The sequence below is a fragment of the Balaenoptera acutorostrata genome, chromosome 1 (genome assembly GCF_949987535.1).
Source record: "Balaenoptera acutorostrata chromosome 1, mBalAcu1.1, whole genome shotgun sequence".
Lineage (NCBI taxonomy): Eukaryota > Metazoa > Chordata > Mammalia > Artiodactyla > Balaenopteridae > Balaenoptera > Balaenoptera acutorostrata.
This window is the reverse complement of record NC_080064.1, coordinates 153,491,341-153,511,964: the sequence shown is the minus strand read 5'-3', so window position 1 is coordinate 153,511,964 and position 20,624 is coordinate 153,491,341. Positions and strand designations below refer to the sequence as shown.

Genomic DNA, 20,624 nt, shown 5'->3' with positions numbered 1-20,624 from the left:
AGCTCCGAAGAGCAAGCAACAAACAGAACCTCTACAGAACCAATTGCTCCATTTAAATAAACAGCAAAAGGACTTTCCTGGCCCACGTGGTTATCCAAAGTGTACAGAGACTGCTCTTGGTAGAAAAGAAACTGAAACTGCCAGCTCACCCTCTTCCTCAAGTTGTAGGTGAGAATGAGGTTCCGGGAGAAGGAGTGGGAGAAGGCTGTGTAGAATTCCAGCACTTTCTGCAGGGCGTCCCGCTTGATCACATGCAGGTCACAGTAGGTCAAGGCCCTGACATTGGCACAGGACTGAGCAAGGGTGGCTTCCTTCCAGAACACGTCTCCAAACACGTCTCCCTTCCCTGAGGAGAGAAAACGGTGATGAGGAAAGTATCAGTAGGAGGTGTCTGGCCATCGGGGCTGGCTTCCCACTGTCTCCCAGAGTTGCTGTCCATTTGGCATTCCATGGCTTGGGCTCAGAAAAGGCAAAAATGGTTTTAATTTGGACCTTAGCAACATGCAATTTAAGAAACTTTAAAATACCATAGGGTATATGTCAAAGTTCAACCAATAACTTTCAGTTCATTTGTGACCTCCTGAACACCCTATCCAAAATGGGAACCCCGTGTTATACTTTATCACCCACGGTTTTCTGAAGCATCAATCATAGTCTGCAATTATATTATTTACTTGTTTTTTGTCTGTCTCCCAACATGAGCATTCCTGTGTCTCAACTGTCCACTAACACACAGTGTCTGGCACACAGTAGGAGTTCTCGCAATATCTGCTGGCAAAAGAGCAGTGAGGAAGGAAGGCGAATTGTGGGTCTACGTTAGTGGGACTGAGAGGCGCACACTAGGCTGCGATGGGGAGGGTGTGGACTCTTTGTCAGAAGCTGAAGAACAGGGGGTGTCTCTCCCGTTTAGGACGACCTACATGGAAGGAGTCAGGCAAGAGTGGAGTTCCTCTTCTCTCACACTCTGTCCATTGCCCTGAGGTTTATGTTTGTGTGGTGCCTCATTCCTCACCCTCTCTCCCATACCTCCTTCCATGTTCCTCCCCTTGCCAAATGCCCTCCTGGCGGTATAAAAAGATGGGCCCTATATAAGTGGCATCTCCAGGATCCTCTATACCTAGTATTCCACAAGACTATATTTAACAATATATTTAATAAGTCAATAGAGTACTCATCCCACATAGCCATATTCTGGGTCAAACGTCTATCAGTCTCCTCTAAATATCTGTTATATCTGCCAATATCACACCTAGGGATATTCTTCCTACCTTTCCCAGAGACCAATGTTTTAACATATGTCTAATGCAAAGCTTAATTCATTCCTGGCACAGCCTCTGGCTATAAATAGCTTGAAATGTTGTTTCTCTTGCTTTTAAATTTTCAGCACAGATAAACACAAATTTGAATCCCCAGGGAGCCAGAGAGGAGTATTTGGGGGGTGTGGTGTGGTGGGGGGAAGGAAACAATGAAACAAGGGTGAAAACCAATCTAACAACTCTCAAGGGAGTTGTCAGCCCATGCATCCAGATCAGCCACACTTTGCAGCTAGAACCCAGGTACCCGTGACTCAGTGTGATTTACAGGGCAACTGTTTTCCTAATTCAGGCTAAGGAGGCAATTAGAGTTTTAAGCATCTGGACAGAACTTGACTTTTTCTCAAACACCAAAAAGTGTCCACTCTAAGTACATAAGGTACTCCATGGCTACAGCCCTCTCTAAGCACCTCCATGATGTGAGCTGAAAAGCAAGTGTACTGGACACATTACTCTATGTGTTTGTGAAATAATGTGTAGTTCTAATTTATGAAGACGGTTTCACCAACTCAATATGAGTAGGATACATGCTTGGGGTAGCATTTAGGTAAATATGCCTTTAAAACTGTGCTATTTAAATTCCCTTACCAGGTGTTTTTCAGCCATCTGTTATATGAGTGGGCTAATGTAGGGCAGGGGCCAGCAGATGGTAATGTTTCTCTCAGTGGGATACCACCTGGCTTCCACAGAGAGAGGTTCATTCAGTGTGTGCTCCCTAGCACGGAGTCCTCACCAAAAAGGCTGGCCAATTCATTCATACATATGGAGCATTCTATAACCCCTCTTTACTGCCCTGCAATGCCTCTCACGCCTTTCATAATTATGTAATCCTATTCTCCTAGAGAATACTCTTTTTCTGACATGCAGTATGGTAAATAGTAAAAAAAAAAAAAATGGACCCTACACATATACTGCAACTTACTTCAAGAGGCAAAGCCTAATTCTCTTTCCTCGAATCGGAACTCACTTTAGTCTCTTGCCTTCACCAATAGAATGTGGCAGAAATGATGTTCCAGGATTTTCAGGCATGGTCATAAGAAGCCTTGTAGCTTCTGCATGTGTCTCTTGGAACACTTACTCTCAGGATGCTCCCTCTTGGACCCAACCACCATGTTTTAAGAAGAACAAACCACACAAGAGGTCACATAGAAGTGATCTGGGGACAGCCATGCTCTGTCAGTCATGTAAGCAAGCCATCTTGGCCATCCAGCCCAGTCGAGCCTTCAGATGACTGTAGCCCCAGCCAATGCTGGACAGCAACCACACGTGGGAAGTTCAAGGGAGAACCAGCCAGCTGAGCCAAACAACCCACAGAATTATGAGAAACAATTAGTTTCTTAGGCCACTAAATTTAGGAGCTGTTTGTTAAGCAGAAATAGATAACCAGAACACCCAGAATCATGGAATTCTAGGATGAAAGGCCCATGAGAAATTACTTAATGGTTTACCTAATATTCCAGCAGAACACTGAAAATCATCCCAGCTCTGAACTGACACCCCACTTCCTTCCCTGAAATAACAAGATGAGAAAGAGCTAGAGGTGGCTCTAATGGGCAGGTTCTCCTAAGTGAGCGTTTTGCCCATCAGTGAGAAAATGCAGAATTTACAAGTTCTGCAGTCTCCTACTGTGATCAAATGTTGTATAACTAAGCCAGAACTATTGAGAGTAGACCATTGGTAATCTTGCCTAATTCTTATTAAGACTACTTCCTTTAAGCAACTTAAGCTTCCATCAACAGATGACTGAATAAAGAAGATGTGGTGTATGTGTGTATACATGTCACAAACACACAATGGAATATGACTCAGCCATAAAAAAGAATGAAATGTTGCCATTTGAAGCAACAGGGATGGACTTGGAGGGTATTATGCTAAGTGAAATAAGTCAAAGAAAAACGAATACTGTATGATATTACTTACATGTGGAATCTAAAAACAATACAACAAATTAGTGAATAAAACAAAAAAGAAGCAGACTCACAGATACAGAGAACAAACAAGTGGTTACCAGTGTGGGGAGAGGGAAGGGGGGAGGGGGAATATAGGGGTAAGGGAGTAAGAGGTACAAACTCTTAGGTATAAGATAAGCTACAAGGACATACTGTACAACATGGGGAATATAGCCAACATTTTCTAATAACTATAAATGGAATATAACCTTTAAAAATTGTGAATCACTATTCTGTATACCCATAACATATAATATTGTATGTCAAATATACTTCAATTTAAAAAGCTATAGAGGATTGGTTCAAGGTGGTGGAGTAGAAGGATGTGCTCTCACTCTCTCGTGTGAGAGCACTGGAATCACAACTAACTGCTGAACAATCATCAACAGGAAGACACTGGAACTCAACAAAAATGATACCCCACATCCAAAGACAAAGGAGAAGCCGCAATGAGATGGTATGAGGGGGGCAATCACAATAAAATCAAATCCCATAAATGCTGGGTGGGTGACTCACAAACTGGAGAACAATTATACCACAGAAGTCCAACCACTGGAGTGAAGGTTCTGAGCTACAAGTGAGGCTTCCCAACCTGGGGTTCTGGCAATGGGCGGTGGAAATCCCAGAGGATCAGACTTTGAAGGCCAGTGGGATTTGACTGCAGGACTCTGATAGGACTGGGGGAAACAGAGACTCCACTCTTGGAGGGCACACACAAAGTAGTGTGTGCACCAGGACCCAGGGGAAGGAGCAGTGACCCCATAGGACACTCAGCCAGACCTACCTGCTAGTGTTGGAGGGTCTCCTGCAGAGGCGGGGGGTGGCTCTGTCTCACCCTGAGGACAAGGACACTGGCAGCAGATATTCTGGGAAGTACTCCTTGGCATGAGCCCTCCCAGGATCTGCATTAACCCCACCAAAGAGCCCGGGTAGGCTCCAGTGTTGGGTCGCCTCAGGCCAAACAACCAACAGGGAGGGAACCCGGCCCCACCCATCAGCAGACAAGCAGATTAAAGTTTTACTGAGCTCTGCCCACCAGAGCAACAGCCAGCTCTACTCACCGCCAGTCCCTCCCATCAGGAAACTTGCACAAGCCTCTTAGATAGCCGCATCCACCAGAGGGCAGACAGCAGAAGCAAGAAGAACTACAATCCTGCAGCCTGTGGAACAAAAACCATATTCACAGAAAGACAGACAAAATGAAAAGGCAGAGGGCTATGTACCAGATGAAGGAACAAGATAAAACCCCCAAAAAACAACTAAATGAAGTGGAGATAGGAAATATTCCAGAAAAAGAATTCTGAATAATGATAGTGAAGGTGATCCAGGACCTCAGAAAAAGAATTGAGGCAAAGATCGAGAAGATGCAAGAAATGTTTAACAAAGACTTAGAAGAATTAAAGAACAAACACCTAGAAGAATTAAAGAACAAACAAACAGAGATGAACAATAACATAACTGAAATGAAAACTACACTAGAAGGAAACAATACCAGAATAACTGAGGCAGAAGAACGGATAAGTGACCTGGAAGACAGCATGGTGGAATTCACTGCTGCAGAACAGAATAAAGAAAAAAGAATGAAAAGAAATGAAGATGGCCTAAGAGACCTCTGGGACAACATTAAACGCAACAACATTCGCATTATAGGGGTCCCAGAAGGAGAAGAGAGAGAGAAAGGACCAGAGAAAATATTTGAAGAGATTAGAGTTGAAAACTTCCCTAACATGGGAAAGGAAAGAGCCACCCAAGTCCACGAAGTGCAGAGAGTCCCATACAGGATAAATCAAACAGAAACATGCCGGGACACATAGTAATAAAGCTGGCAAAACTTAAAGACAAAGAAAAATTATGGAAAGCAGCAAGGGAAAATGACAAATAACATACAAGGGAACTCTCATAAGGTTAACAGCTGATTTCTCAGCAGAAACTCTAAAGCCAGAAGGGAGTGGCATGACATATTTAAAGTGATGAAAGGGAAGAATCTAGATTACTCTACCACACAAGGACCTCATTCAGATTCGATGGAGAAATCAAAAGCTTTACAGACAAGCAAAAGCTAAGAGAATTCGGCACCACCAAACCAGCTCTACAACAAATGCTAAAGGAACTTCTCTAAGTGGGAAACACAAGAGAAGAAAAGAACCTACAAAAACAAACCCAAAACAATTAAGAAAATGGTCATAGGAACATACATATCGATAATTACCTTAAACGTGAATGGATTAATTGCTCCAACGAAAAGACACAAGCTCGCTGAATGTATACAAAAACAAGATACATATATATGCTGTCTACAAGAGACCCACTTCAGACCTAGGGACACATACAGACTGAAAGGGAGGGAATGGAAAAAGATATTCCATGCAAATGGAAATCAAAAGAAAACTGGAGTAGCAATACGCTTATCAGATAAAATAGACTTCAAAATAAAGAATGTTACAAGAGACAAGGAAGGACACTACATAATGATTAAGGGATCAATCCAAGAAGATATAACAATTATAAATATATATGCACCCAACATAGGAGCACCTCAATATATAAGGCAACTGCTAACAGCTACAAAAGAGGAAATCGACAGTAACACAATAATAGTGCGGGACTTTAACACCTCACTTACATCAATGGACAGATCATCCAAAGAGAAAATTAATAAGGAAACACAAGCTTTAAAGGGCACAATAGACCAGATAGATTTAATTGATATTTATAGGACATTCCATCCAAAAGCAGCAGATTACACTTTCTTCTCAAGTGCGCAGGGAACATTCTCCAGGACAGATCACATCTTGGGTCACAAATCAAGCCTCAGTAAATTTAAGAAAATTGAAATTATATCAAGCATCTTTTCTGACCACAATGCTATGAGATTAGAAATCAATTACAGGGAAAAAAACCCACAAACACATGGAGGCTAAACAATACGTTACTAAATAAGCAAGAGATCACTGAAGAAATCAAAGAGGAAATCAAAAAATACAATGAAAATACAACGATACAAAACCTATGGGATGCAGAAAAGCAGTTCTAAGAGGGAAGTTTATAGCAGTACAAGCCTACCTCAAGAAACAACAAACATCTCAAATAAACAATCTAATCTTACACTTAAAGGAACTAGAGAAAGAAGAACAAACAAAACCCAAAGTTAGCAGAAGGAAAGAAATCATAAAGATCAGAGCAGAAATAAATGAAATAGAAGCAAAGAAAACAAGAGTAAAGATCAATAAAACTAAAAGCTGGTTCTTTGAGAAGATAAACAAAACTGATAAACCTTTAGCCAGACTCATCAAGAAAAAAAGGGAAAAGACTCAAATCAACAGAATTAGAAATGAAAAAGGAGAAGTTACAACAGACACCGAAGAAATACAAAGCATCCTAAGAGACTATTACAACCAACTCTAGGCCAATAAAATGGACAACCCAGAAGAAATGGGCAAATTCTTAGAAAGGTATAACCTTCCAAGACTGAACCAGGAAGAAATAGAAAATATGAACAGACCAATCTCAAGGAATGAAATTGAAACTCTGATTAAAAATCTTCCAGCAAACAAAAGTCCAGGACCAGATGGCTTCACAGGTGAATCCTATCAAACATTTAGAGAAGAGCTAACACTCATCCTTCTCAAACTCTTCCAAAAAATTGCAGAGGAAGGAACACTCCCAAACTCATTCTATGAGGCCACCATCACCCTGATACCCAAACCAGACAAAGATACTACAAAAAAAAAGAAAATTACAGGGCTTCCCTGGTGGCGCAGTGGTTGAGAATCTGCCTGCTAATGCAGGGGACACGGGTTCGAGCCCTGGTCTGGGAAGATCCCACATGCCGTGGAGCAACTGGGCCCGTGAGCCACAACTACTGAGCCTGCGCGTCTGGAGCCTCTGCCCCACAACAGGAGGGGCTGCGATAGTGAAAGGCCCACGCACCGTGATGAAGAGCGGCCCCTGCACTGCGATGAAGAGTGGCCCCTGCTTGCCGCAACTAGAGAAAGCCCTTGCACGAAACGAAGACCCAACACAGCCAAAAAATAAATAAATAAATAAATAAATAAATAAAGTAGCTATAAAAAAAGAAAGAAAATTACAGACCAATATCACTCATGAATATAGATGCAAAAATCCTCAACAAAATACTAGCAAACAGAATCCAATAACACACTAAAAGGATCATACACCATGAGCAACTAGTTTTTTCCCAGGTATGCAAGGATTCTTCAATATACACAAATCAATCAATGTGATACACCATATTAACAAATCGAAGAATAAAAACCATATGATCATCTCAATAGATGCAGAAAAAGCTTTTGACAAAATTCAACACTGATTTTTGATAAAAACTCTCCAGAAAGTGGGCATAGTTCGAACCTACCTCAACATAATAAAGGCCATATATGACAAACCCACAGCAAACATCATTCTCAATGGTGAAAAACTGAAAGCATTTCCTCTAAGATCAGGAACAAGACAAGGATGTCCACTCTCACCACTATTATTCAACATAGTTTTGGAAGTCCTAGCCACGGCAATCAGAGAAGAAAAAGAAATAAAAGGAATACAAATTGGAAAAGAAGAAGTAAAACTGTCACTGCAGATGACATGATACTATACATAGAGAATCCTAAAGATGCCACCAGAAAACTACTAGAGCTAATCAATGAATCTGGTAAGGTTGCAGGATACAAAATTAATGCACAGAAATCTCTTGCATTCCTATACACTAATGATGAAAAATCTGAGAGAGAAATTAAGGAAACACTCCCATTTACCACTGCAACAAAAAGAATAAAATACCTAGGAATAAACCTACCTAAGGAGACAAAAGATCTGTATGCAGAAAACTATAAGATACTGATGAAAGAAATTAAAGATGATACAAACAGATGGAGAGATATACCATGTTCTTGGACTGGATGAATCAATATTGTGAAAATGACTATACTACACAAAGCAATCTACTGATTCAATGCAATCCCTCTAATTACCAATGGCATTTTTAAAAGAACTAGAACAGAAATCTTAAAATTTGTATGGAGACACAAAAGACCCCGAATAGCCAAAGCAGTCTTGAGGGAAGAAAACGGAGCTGGAGGAATCAGAGTCCCTGGCTTCAGACTATACTGCAAAGCTACAGTAATCAAGACAATATGGTACTGGCACAAAAACAGAAATATAAATCAATGGAACAGGATAGAAAGCCCAGAGATAAACCCACGCACCTATGGTCAACTAATCTATGACAAAGGAGACAAGGATATACAATAGAGAAAAGACTCTCTCTTCAATAAGTGGTGCTGGGAAAACTGGACAGCTACATGGAAAAGAATGAAATTAGAACACTCCTTAACTCCATACACAAAAATAAACTCAAAATGGATTAGAGACCTAAATTTAAGAGCGGACACTATAAAACTCTTAGAGGAAAACATAGGAAGAACCCTCTTTGACATAAATCACGGGAAGATCTTTTTTGATCCACCTCCTAGAGTAATGGAAATAAAACCAAAAATAAACAAATGGCACCTAATGAAACTTAAAAGCTTTTGCACAGCAAAGGAAACTATAAACAAGATGAAAAGACAACCCTCAGAATGGGAGAAAATATTTGCAAATGAATCAATGGACAAAGGATTAGTCTCCAAAATATATAAATAGCTCATGCAGCTCAATATTAGAAAAACAAACAACCCTATCCAAAAATGGGCAGAAGACCTAAATAGATATTTCTCCAAAGAAGATATACAGATTGCCAACAGACACATGAAAGAATGCTCAACATCATGAATCATTAGAGAAATGCAAATCAAAACTACAATGAGATATCACCTCACACCGGTCAGAATGGCCATCATCAGAAAATCTACAAACAACAAATGCTGGAGAGGGTATGGAGAAAAGGGAACCCTCTTGCACTGTTGGTGAGAATGTAAATTGATACAGCCACTATGGAGAACAGTATGGAGGTTCCTTAAAAAACTAAAATTATAATTACCATATGACCCAGCAATCCCACTACTGGGCATATAACCAGAGAATACCATAATTCAAAAAGACACATGCACCCCAATGTTCATTGCAGCACTATTTACAATAGCCAGGTCATGGAAGCAACCTAAATGCCCATCAACAGACAAATGGATAAAGAAGTTGTGGTACATATATATAATGGAATATCACTCAGCCATAAAAAGGAACAAAACTGGGTGATTTGTAGAGACTTGGATGAATCTAGAGACTGTCATATAGAGTGAAGTAAGTCAGAAAGAGAAAAACAAATATTGTATATTAACGCATATATGTGGAACCTAGAAAAATGGTACAGATGAACCGGTTTGCAGGGCAGAAATTGAGACACAGATGTAGAGAACAAACGTATGGACACCAAGGGGGGAAAGTGGCGGGGGGGGGGATGGTAGTGTGATGAATTGGGAGATTGGGATTGACATGTATACACTGATGTGTATAAAATGGATAACTGATAAGAACCTGCTGTATAAAAAAATAAATAAAGTTCAAAAAAAAAAGCTACAGAAAAAAAATATGAGGGAAAATTGTTGAAGACATGAAGTGGGGAAACGTGGGTCAGTTAGCAATGTAGTCATTATGTTCCCATGTGATAAGAATGGACATAAAAGAAGACTTAATGGAAATACATAAAAGTATTAACTGTGTTACCTGGGGATGGGGAGGTGGATTTAAAATTGTGATTTTCCTTGTTTATGCTTTTATTCAAAGTGTAATATTTTGTAATCATAAAAAATATTACTTCATTTAAACAAAGCCCAATATGTGAACATTCTCAAATGAATTAGGAGTAGTCTTTCTAATTATAAAAGAACCCATAATGTAAAATAATAGCCCCTCATGTGCATTTAACATATGAGTTTATCTGTAAAAATTCAGTTTATAAACAACTCTTCAGGAGCATATCTACTGCATACAACAAAGGGCAAATATATTGTGTTTGAAACACTCCAGTAAATAAATCAGTGCATCTTTAGAAATGACAATATTCCCATTGTGAAGAGTATTCCAATTAAAGGTTTTGACAGAAACAATAAATGGAGACTAGTTCCTACTACAAAAGGTATTTCAAGGTAAGATAATCATGATTAACTTGTAGGGTCTAGGAAGTCTCAGTGTTGTCATAACTTGCATTTGATTTTCAACCCAAATTGAAAATCATACAATCTTTCTTCCTGTCAAGGCAGCCTTTTTGGTATAAATGACCTGTTAGTGAGATTGAAGAATGTGGTGTCAGAGGACCTGTCAGATTCAAAACAAACCCAAGACTATTCTGGCAAATGAGAAATAAAGTTATGACACATATAACTTGGGAAAACTGTCAAAGGGAAGGACGTAGAGCATTTGGCAGGCTGCTTGTAAGTTACACACATCGCTGGAATAATGACTTCCCAGGTCAGGGTTACGAATCGGAGGCCAGGACAAACTCTATAACCACATTCATCTCTTGTTCCCTAGTGTGAAATGATCGTTCGCCGAAGAACAAAAGGTACCCCAATGCACTCGGCAATCAAACTTCTTGAGACCCTCAGCCTATTGATTTGTTTATTACACTGAGGCGTTGGGTGCAGAATGTTAAAACCTAAGGTTCTAAGATTCTAAAAGACATTCTAAGTGGATATTCTGAGCTGGGGGGAAAAGAAAAAGGAAAAAAAGGGAGGGGGAATAAAGGAAAGGCAGTCTCATTAAAACTCCAAGCAAACATCCCTGTGATAATTAATCCTCCTCCCCTCCCACCCCCAATTATATGCAGCTTTCTTTACTGAGCCTCCACTTTTGCCATGGACATAAACAGCCCTCTGGGGTACAAACGTGGGGCTGAGGAACATTCACAAAACAGAGGTGGGAGTTGGGACACAGGGCTAAGGTGGCACCAGGAGAGAGGGAGGGGAGATCTCTGCAAGGAGTCCAGCACAGGAGGAAACCAACACCCTGTAGACAATTTGGTGTCATGAAGGACAGAGGCTGGAACAGTCACTTGCAGAGGCTGAAGCGGGAAGGAAGATGGGAGAGGGGGGTTGGGATGGTTAAGAGGGGTGATTGGGGACAATTCAAGAGGTGCTGGGACTTGGGGACCTGAGAAGATCCACAGCCTACTGAATATTAAAGAGTTACAGAAACGGACAACCGAGTTTAGAACACTCCAGAAAAAGCCCCATTTTTAAAAGACTGGCTGTGAGTGAGCTTGGCGGACCAGAAGGGTCAGAGCAAAAATGAAATTCCAGCTGCTTCTCTTCACTATTCCCTATCATGTCCTCTTATAAAGACCACTCACAGTGGTATGCTGTACTAAACAAAACATAATTCTGCAGTTAAAGTCATCATATGCTGCTAAAATCATCAGTCATTTCTAGGCCCACACCGCTGAGAAAGAACTGATTCGGTTATTCATGCAATTCTTGGCAGGCACTGTTCTGGGTGCTGAGGTATAGCAGTGCGATGACAGATGCAGTGGAGTTGAGAGAGACTCAGGTGATTCTAACATGTTAGGGGCTATGATGCGGAGAGTACAGGAGGGGTATCCGGCTCAAGCTCAGGCTTCCAGGAAGATGTGGCGTCTGTGCTGAGACCTAAAGGATGAGTTCCAGTCAACCAGCGTAAAAACATAGCACAGAGATGATTCCTGGGAGCGGGAACAGCACGTGCAAAGGCCTTGAGGCACAGGATATGTCTCTTTAGCAGGACTGAAAGCCATTCGGAAGCCTCTGGGTTCTCCAGGTTTTGGATTATCTGCTCCTCCACTTGCCTGCAGGGATGAGTGTGGACAGTATATTTTGTAATCCTTTGAGGAAATGCCTGGTCTCCTCATTCAGCTGCAAACTCATCTAAGCACCTTCCAGACTCTACAGTGAGCATGTGATACCAACGCTGCTAGGAGCTCCACCCAGGGTGCTGAGAGAGGTGCCAGGAATATAGACTGCGGTGAGGGCCAGCCCTAGTGCCTTTATTCCTCCTCTCTGGGGCATCAGGAAGTCCTCTGCCCTCAAGCCATCTCAAGACTAGAGGGGCCTTGTCACTCACTGCATCAGGACGGTGAAATGTGGCTGCAGAGATCCTGGCATAGTCGAGAGAGGCTCTGAGGGAGAGCCATTCTCTCTCCTGGCCCTTGGGATAATTCTGCTTATGGGACGTAACAAAGAAGCTGGATTAATCCCTCCAGCAAGTCCTGAGCAGACTGTGCACACCCACTGAACTGGGTAGCTCAGGAGGACGAGATGAGGACGGGGAGAGTTCTCAGACCTCCTGGACTCAGGATAGACACCAGGCATGTGAAATCCAGGTCCTCTCCTGGGTCCTCAGAATCATGGCTAAGACACAAAGAGAACTTGCCCAAATCTCCTCCTTCCTGGTACTTCCCCCAGCACATTTCCCAAGTACTTTATCATCCACTCTGTCAGCACAGGCTTCAGGGCCAGACAAGCTGGCTTCAAGCTCAGGTCCGCCTTGCTGGGCGCTGGAGCAGCCCCTGCCAGCCACTGCCCCTCACTCTCTGCCTCTAATCACAGTGGGTTCTCAGACCCCCTCCAAGTCTGGCTCCCGGCTCACCTCTGGGCCAGCTCAGCACAGCCTCAGACATTCCGCCCTGCTCCTTGGTCTGGATAACTCCTTCTCGTGCCTCGAAATACACCCACACCTCCCTGACCCTTGACCAGAGCAGCTCCCCATTATGTGTGCCCCTGCACTCTGCAAACACTCCCTCATCCCTGTCATTGCCGGGTCCCCAGCAGGGTCTTGGGCACACAGCTGGCGTTCAATGGTTGTTGGATGCATAAATAAAGCAAAGGCACTAGGCATCTTACTAACCTCTCCCAGTCTCAACTGACTTAGCTAGAAAATGTGGGTAATAATAGCCGCCTCACAGGGCTGTCGTAAGGCTTACATGAAATAATGTGAACAAAGCACTTAGCACTGTGCTTGGAACAGAGTAGGTGCTCAAAAAATAGTAGCTACAATAAAAGAAGAGTCCTCTATAACAGCCCTGTGAAGCAAATTCCACAGGGATCATCAGCCCCATTTTAAAGAGAAGAGAGAACTCCAGAGAGGTTTAAATGATTGTCCGTGACCCATGGGCTTTCCCCCCGCGGCCATGCAGCCTCCACACTGGGAGAGGCCACGAAATGCTCCCAGTGGGCTGTCTTCTGCATCCCCTCTCTCAAGCGGCCTCCTCTTCAGTCAACATTTAGGGAGCTCTACCTGGGGCGGGCACCATGCTAGGTGATGGGAAAGAGGATAAATGAGGGACAGCCTTGACCTTAAGGAGCCATGGCCTAGGAATCCACATGTTCCCCAGAACCAATTCTCTCCTTTTATGGAAATAAAACCCATGCCTTATAGCTGGGCACAAAGATGACCAGAAGAAAGACTGCACTACAGCTAAATGTGGCCATTTGTCTGAGCTCTGGTAAAGGGGAGGGTTGCAGAGGGATGTGTGCCACCTCTAGGGTCATGCCCTGCCTTTCCCCTCTCCCCGCTTCCTCCTGGCTGGAACAAGATGTGAGCTCTCTTGGACCAGGAGTCCAAGGTGACAACCTCGTTAGGATGAAGCAACAGGCTAGAAGGAGGTTGGGTGCGTGACACCATGAAGTCGCCACACCAGCCCTCTCTACCTGGACAGCTGGCTCCACGAGAGAAAAACACGTTTCTGTCTTGTGTAAGCTTCTATTATTTCGGGTTTTTGCTGGAGCAGCTGAATCCACATCCTAGCCAATTCAGGAGCCCATGGTCCACTGGGTCAGTACAGTGTGTTGGGTTCTGCGGGGGCAGGTATACACACATCTGCTTTCTTCACCTGCTCCAGGAAAAAGCATGGGCTTCCGCACCTCTGAAGGATCGGATGGGCATGACGATGGAGGCTCTGGCAGCACATTCAGAGCAAAAGCTCCAACGACTTGAGCTAAACACCTTGGTGGTACCCACCCACCTCCCACACCAGCCCTGACTATGGACAGGGGGCCAGGATCTGCTGAGGGGTCCCTGTGCATGAGGCCAGGCACTGGCCAGGGACCCCGCTTCAGGCATCCACCATGTACCTCACCCCAAAGGTGCTAAAGTCCAGGCTTTCAAGCTAATTTTGGAATAGTTAACTCTCCCGCATGCACTTATGGACATTTCCCTTGCATTATCTGAGACCATGGGGGACAGTAGCTAAGCAGAGTTCTGACACCTCGTAAATTTTGCCTCCTCTTATCTGTAGTGAAACCACCAAGCCCTTCTTGTTCTTACTGGAAAAAAAAAATGCTGCTGGCAGTCTGTGACCTCTGCTTCAACTGCTGCAGTTTAGAGACGTGAGAATGTACATCAAAGACAGACAGACATGGTGGAAATCTCATCCATTTGCCTTCCCATCCAAGCCATGAAGATCTACTAGTAGGAATAAAGCCTTAGCTTTAGTGCCAGATCGTATCGGATTGTGTTGTGATGTCAGGTGCTGAGCCAACATGTTTTACTGGATTTTTTTTGTTGACAGAGAAAGCAGGGACTGGAGATGCTCAGGAAGCATGGCTCCAGGGACAGGTGTGCAGTTCACCCCACTTCTCAGAGGGGCGTCTCCTTCTAGAAAGGTTTGGTCTCATGCTAGGCTTTGTAGGAGAGTTCAGAGATGTTCAGGAAACATTTGTTTCCTTTTGAAGTTGGTACAAAGGAGAACAATTGCTCTGCTCTTCTGCAAACCATCTCTGTATCAGGGATGGGACCATGGTGTGGTTCAGCCACATATCTGGTTAATGAAACCCACACGAGAATCTGTAACGTCATACACCAGGTGCGGTGTGAACTGCCTCTGACTCTCCCAGGCAGCTATGAGACTGGGAGTTCCCAAAGGTGGGGTTACGTCTCACCACCCTTCTGCACGCAATTCAAACCAGTTCAGCAACTTGGCCTGACCTATTATGCATCAGGCAGTGTTCCAGCAATTAAGGGAGATAGAACAAAAAGATAGGACATCATCTCTACGTTCAAGGGGCTTACAATATGAGACAAAACTTACATGAATGTAACAGTGAAGTTAAAACAAACAAAAATGTAATACCAAGATATGTGGGAGCCTGGTCTAGGCAGAACTAGAGAGATTTCATAGAGAAAAAGGGAACGGAGCTAGCCTTCTACGGTGAGGCAAGAAAATTCAGATACATGAAAGAGATGGATAATCCCTTCAAACAGCAGGGCGAAAGCTGGATGGTCAGGAATGAAGAGAGCTGGTTTGGGCTATGTTCTCCTTTCTTTCAGGGCTCAATTTCTTGGTGGTGTTATTTACACTGCCTCCGTGCTCTGACTATCAAGGGGGGAATGATTTGTGCCTATTCCTGATGTTTCCTGCCCAGAAGGCAGCTTCAGGTGCACCACACTCCTGGCCTCTCTCGTGCCCTCATCTGATTAATGAGTTTGGGAGGAGACCCTGCACGTGTGCAGGCCAGCCCCTTCGCTCTCCTTGGGATCTGCCTGCTAGGAGCTTGTTCTCTCTGTCCCTTCTGCCACCAGAGATACAGGGCAGACCCTCACAGGGGTAGGCTTGTGCTGGTCAGCAACACAAGGGTGGGTCTAATCCTGGGGCTTAATATTGGGAAGCCTTCTTGGATGTAAATATAATGCATATTCTCCGATATTAGCTTTATCACAAAAATAAAAGGTGATATTTTGACTGGTACCCATCTTACATATTATCTCTCTCTTGGTTCAGAACTCTGGGAGAGATGTATGCAAATTATGAAGCACCCCTGAACCCAACTCCCACCCTCTTCATTTCTCAAGCTCCTCTAGTCTTGCTTCTGACCCTATACTCAGCATTACTCTCACCGTGGTCAATAACTCTTTTCCTGATAACAGCCTAAAAGATAGTTTTTAGTCCTCAACATATTAAAGCTCTTTGATTCTAAGATATACTTAAGTTGTTTAGCATTTTTTATCTCTGAAATCAGAAGATACCTTACAATCAATGATATGTCACAGTTTAATGGTAGCATTGTTTCTCAGTGGGCCATAGAATACTGGTGTGTCTTATTATCCATGGCATCTTCTAGTCACTGAAATGTGGTTCTGTAGCATTTGAAAATGCCCTTTTCTGCCCTTCCTTGGCTTCTGTGACATCCCACTCTCCTGGTCTCTCCCCCTCTGATGGCGGTCCATCTCGGACTCCTACATGTGTCCCACATTAACTGGTATTCCTTGGGGCTCTGCTCTAGACCTTGTTGCTTCTTACCCTCCTCTCTCTCCTTGAGTTTTCTCAGCCTCTCCCTTAGCTTCAATTGTCACCTGGATCACAATGATCCCCAGGTTTATACCTCGAGCTTCGATATCTCTTCTGAGTCCATAGAATCTCCCACTGGATACTTGAACTTAGCTCAAATCCACAGATTCAAAACTGGAACTGGTCCTGCTCCCAGGGAAACCTGCCCATCCTCCAGTGTTTCTCCTCCCTGTGAAAGTTGTCCAAGTCATTGCAGACTCCACCCTCTTGCTTGTCTCCATATTCAATAAATGACCCAAGCTCTGATAATTTTATTTATCAGATATCTCTTGGATCTGTCTACTTTTCTCCATTCCCACTGCTGTTAAGTCAGTTCAGGCCTCTCTCATCTCTCAGCACCCTCCTCACTGGTCTCCCTGCCTGCTATCCATTCTCTTCACAGCAGCCAGGATGATCTCTCTAAACACAAATGCGATTTTGTGACTCTTCTCTTTTAAAATCTTTGCAGATGCTGCCCCTCTGCCAGGGAACACTATCTCTTTAATCCTCTATCCTCAGCACACCCTGCTCCCACGCACCTGGTGGAATTCAGTTCATCATGGAAGTCTCAGCTCAGATGCCACCTCTGTCAGGAAGCTTTCCTTGATTTCTTCTGGCTGGGCTGAATTAGACGCCTGTCTTATAGCTCCCATAGCAACCTGTTCGTACTCTTATTACAACTCTTGGCACTCTATTTTATACGTGAAACTGCATATTCACTTGTCTGTTTCCCTGGTGAGACTGTTAGTTCCATGCCAGGAGTGTATGCTTGGTTCACTGTTGTATCTCCAAGACCCAGCACTACACCTGGCATTTTAATGGAATGAACTAATCAATAGATCAATGAAAAGATGGGTCTGAATGGAATAATGTAAGGTGGGACAGGATTTGAAAGACTATGAATGACTTAGGATGGATGACTTTGAGGACAGGACTGGCCCCCAGTCCAAGTGCAAGAACCTTGGTGTCCTCAGGTGGCTACATTGTCAGCCTGACTCCAGAAGGAATTTGCTGACCTGCTCAGAAAAACTCCTGTAATTCACTCTGATCCAGCTTAATGCTGAGCTGAAAATTTATGGACCTATTTAAAAAGAAGAAATAAAAATGATGGATGTTAGAAATTACCCTATGATACAAATGCTCTCCTTAAAGGAATTAAAATTTCACCCCAATATGGGTCACCAGCCTTCCTCCTGGAGACTATACTGCATCTGATGAAACAATGTTGACATAGCTATCTGAAGGGGGGCCCACACATAAATGGTTACATTAAAGCAGTGGCTTGGAAACATCATGACAATTCTCCTTCTGTTCTTCACAACTGCAGTCAGATAAAATTAAATTAGCCAAATGTCTCTCCACTAAGTGAACAGATCACAAATCTTCCACTGAAAGCAGGTGATAATTTTCCAGGATGGCTACAGATAAGAATTCAAAATTGACTTGATTTTTCCCTTTTTGTTTATAAAAGGATATGTGTGCATTGTAGAAAATAAATGAAATATATTGAAAAGTAGAAAATATTGGCTCTTAAGACCACCATGCAGAAAGCTTCAGTTAACGTGTTGGTACACTTTCCATCTTTCTTCCACTCATATGCATTTTTATGTAGTTACAGTTACTGCATATGTAGTTATATATTCTGCTTTTTTCCCCACTTAACATTATATTTGAAACATTTTGCATTCCAGTCAAACTTCTTATACCATCATCATAACAACTGCCTTGATTTACCATATTTTTTGATTTAACCAGTCCCCTCTGTCTGGGCTCTAAAGTTATGAGAATTTCCTTTAGAAAGCTCTATTCACTCTGCACCTATTTTTTCTCCCCAAGTTCCTATTCCTTCGTCTGAATCCTAAATCTCTGTCTTGAGCCCTGGCTTCTTTTCCCAGTTCCAGACCTGCCTTTCTGAGTAGCTGTTAAACACTCCACTTGGATACCCCACTGGCCTTTAAACGCAACAAGTCAAACCGAGCTCATCACCTTTCCCTCTCACCACCTCTTCCTCCTGACTGGCTTCTTCTGTTGCAGGTGCCTCCACCTCTCCACCCACCGGGGGTCAGTCCCCTCTCACCTCCCTGTATCTGCTCCCCACATCCTATTATTTACGACCTTTCAGACTCTCCTCCCAGAATGTCTCAGCCACCTGACCCTTCCATGCCAGATTCAGCAAATACAGGTCAACCAGTTAAATCTGAATTTCAGATAAATGGGTACATTTTAGCATACACATGCCCCATCAATATTTAGGAAATACTTCAGCTAAAAATTATTCATTGTTTATATGAAATTCAAATTTAACTGGATATCTGTGTTTTATTTGGCAGCCCAACTCCTGTCTCGGTTTCTCCTGCCCACACCATAACACCTTTCATCCTTACTATAAGCTGCAGTCACCTAATGGTTTCCTTGTCTCTATGTCAAATTCATTAATTTTTGCAAATCACAGCTCTAACACTGTCACACTTTACTCACCAGCCTTGGTGGTTTCCCACTACCTAGTTCCTCAGGCTCACGTTTAGAAACGTCAACAGGCTAGCCCAGATCTGCCTCTCCAGCCCATGTCCCACTGCTGCCCTTCAGGGTTCTCAGCTCCAGCTCCACATCCTGGAGGTTCCCCCTCTCCTGCTCTCTCTGGCTCTTCCTCCCCATCTCTCTTCCACCACCTCACTGAGGCCCTCAGGATTTCTCACCTGAGAGCAGAGGGGCAGGGACAGACGCCTCGTCCCTCCTCATCCATTCTTTTGGAGCCTCCACGTGCCACGCGCTGAGAATAGCAGAAAACAAAGCCGATCGAGACAACCGCCCAGGGCGCTGGCATGCTAGTGAGGCCAATTGTAGACTTGAACTAGCCGCTCACCCAACGCGGCCATGGGAATTTAAAGCCTCCATGCCTCTATGCCTCTATATCTGTGGAACCTCCATGGCTCTATATTTGTGGAACCTCCATGCCTCTATATTAGCCTCCATGCCTCTATATTTGTGGAACCCAAATCTTCATGTCACTCCCATGTTTAAAACCCTCTCTGGGCCCCTCATCCCCCCAAGATAAAGTCCAGCCCCTTATTCTGGACCATGGGGCCCTTCACAGCCCAGCCTCTGCCTTTCAATTCAATTCATCTCAATTCAGCAAACAGCCCCCAGTACCTTCCATGTGCTGGGCCATGCCAGAGATATGAAACCAAAGGACCTCAGCTCATAGGCGACAGATGAGTAAACATGCAGTTGATGCAGTGTGATGGTCTTAGCAGAACCACAGGAGGCCTTGGAGACTTAACCAGTTAGTGGCAACTCCTGCAGGGAGTTAGTGCAGAACTGGGGTTACAGTTAAATCTCCAGTCCCAGGTCCAGGGCTCTTTCCACTACTCAGTGTAGCCTGGCAACAAAAACGTCTGTCTTGCCCACGACGATGAACCAAAACAAAACAAAAAGATACAAGATGATCTGAGATTAAAATATAAATTACGTATTAAAATGCAAAACCCATAAAAGTTACTCCAGGGATTCTAAATCACAGTGAAACAGGAGCATTTAAACACTGCACTTATAAGATGGAAACACAGAGAAATGGATCACACTCAAGCTGAGCCCTGATGAAAGCTCATCCCTCATTTACATTGGTCAACTAACACAGAACTGAGATAACAACTTACTTGCAGATGCTGAGAGTACCACTGGGGCAGGGACAGAATGAGTACCTGTGACTTTTTATTCTGATAGCTATGAAAAACTAGAAGAAGATTACTTTTCAAAAATCTAATGAATAAAATGCACAGGCTAAAGGCTTGAATTTATTTCAAAGAGCCAAGAAACGAAATTAGAGAAGCCATGAAGGGATTTCTAAGAGAATTCCAAAAGGAGATTAGGAGGGTATCACCTCAAAAATCAGACAGAGAACCTCAGAGGGAAAGGAGAACACAAGAGATCATCGAGTATATTCTCCGTCCTCAGGGGACAGCATGGCTTTCAATCCAGGAGAGAGATCATCTGTGTTTGTGGGACCATGTTTTTAAACTGCAGGCTGAGGGCAGGTCAAGTAAGTAATTCAGTGGGTCATGACAGTCAATTTCTTTTTAAATGAAAGTGAATAGAATCTAGTAGAAAACACGA

At 43.3% G+C, this 20,624-nt stretch overlaps 1 protein-coding gene across 2 annotated transcripts in view; it reads right to left on the bottom strand.

Moving 5' to 3' along the window:
- KCNH1 (potassium voltage-gated channel subfamily H member 1) overlaps nucleotides 1-20,624 on the bottom strand; it is a 430,914-nt gene that overhangs the window by 91,183 nt on the left and 319,107 nt on the right. For both annotated transcript variants that reach the window (XM_007163985.2, XM_007163986.2), the window contains exon 10: nucleotides 150-346. In XM_007163985.2, coding sequence (XP_007164047.1) covers nucleotides 150-346 — 197 coding nt within the window. The remainder of the gene's footprint in view (nucleotides 1-149; nucleotides 347-20,624) is intronic.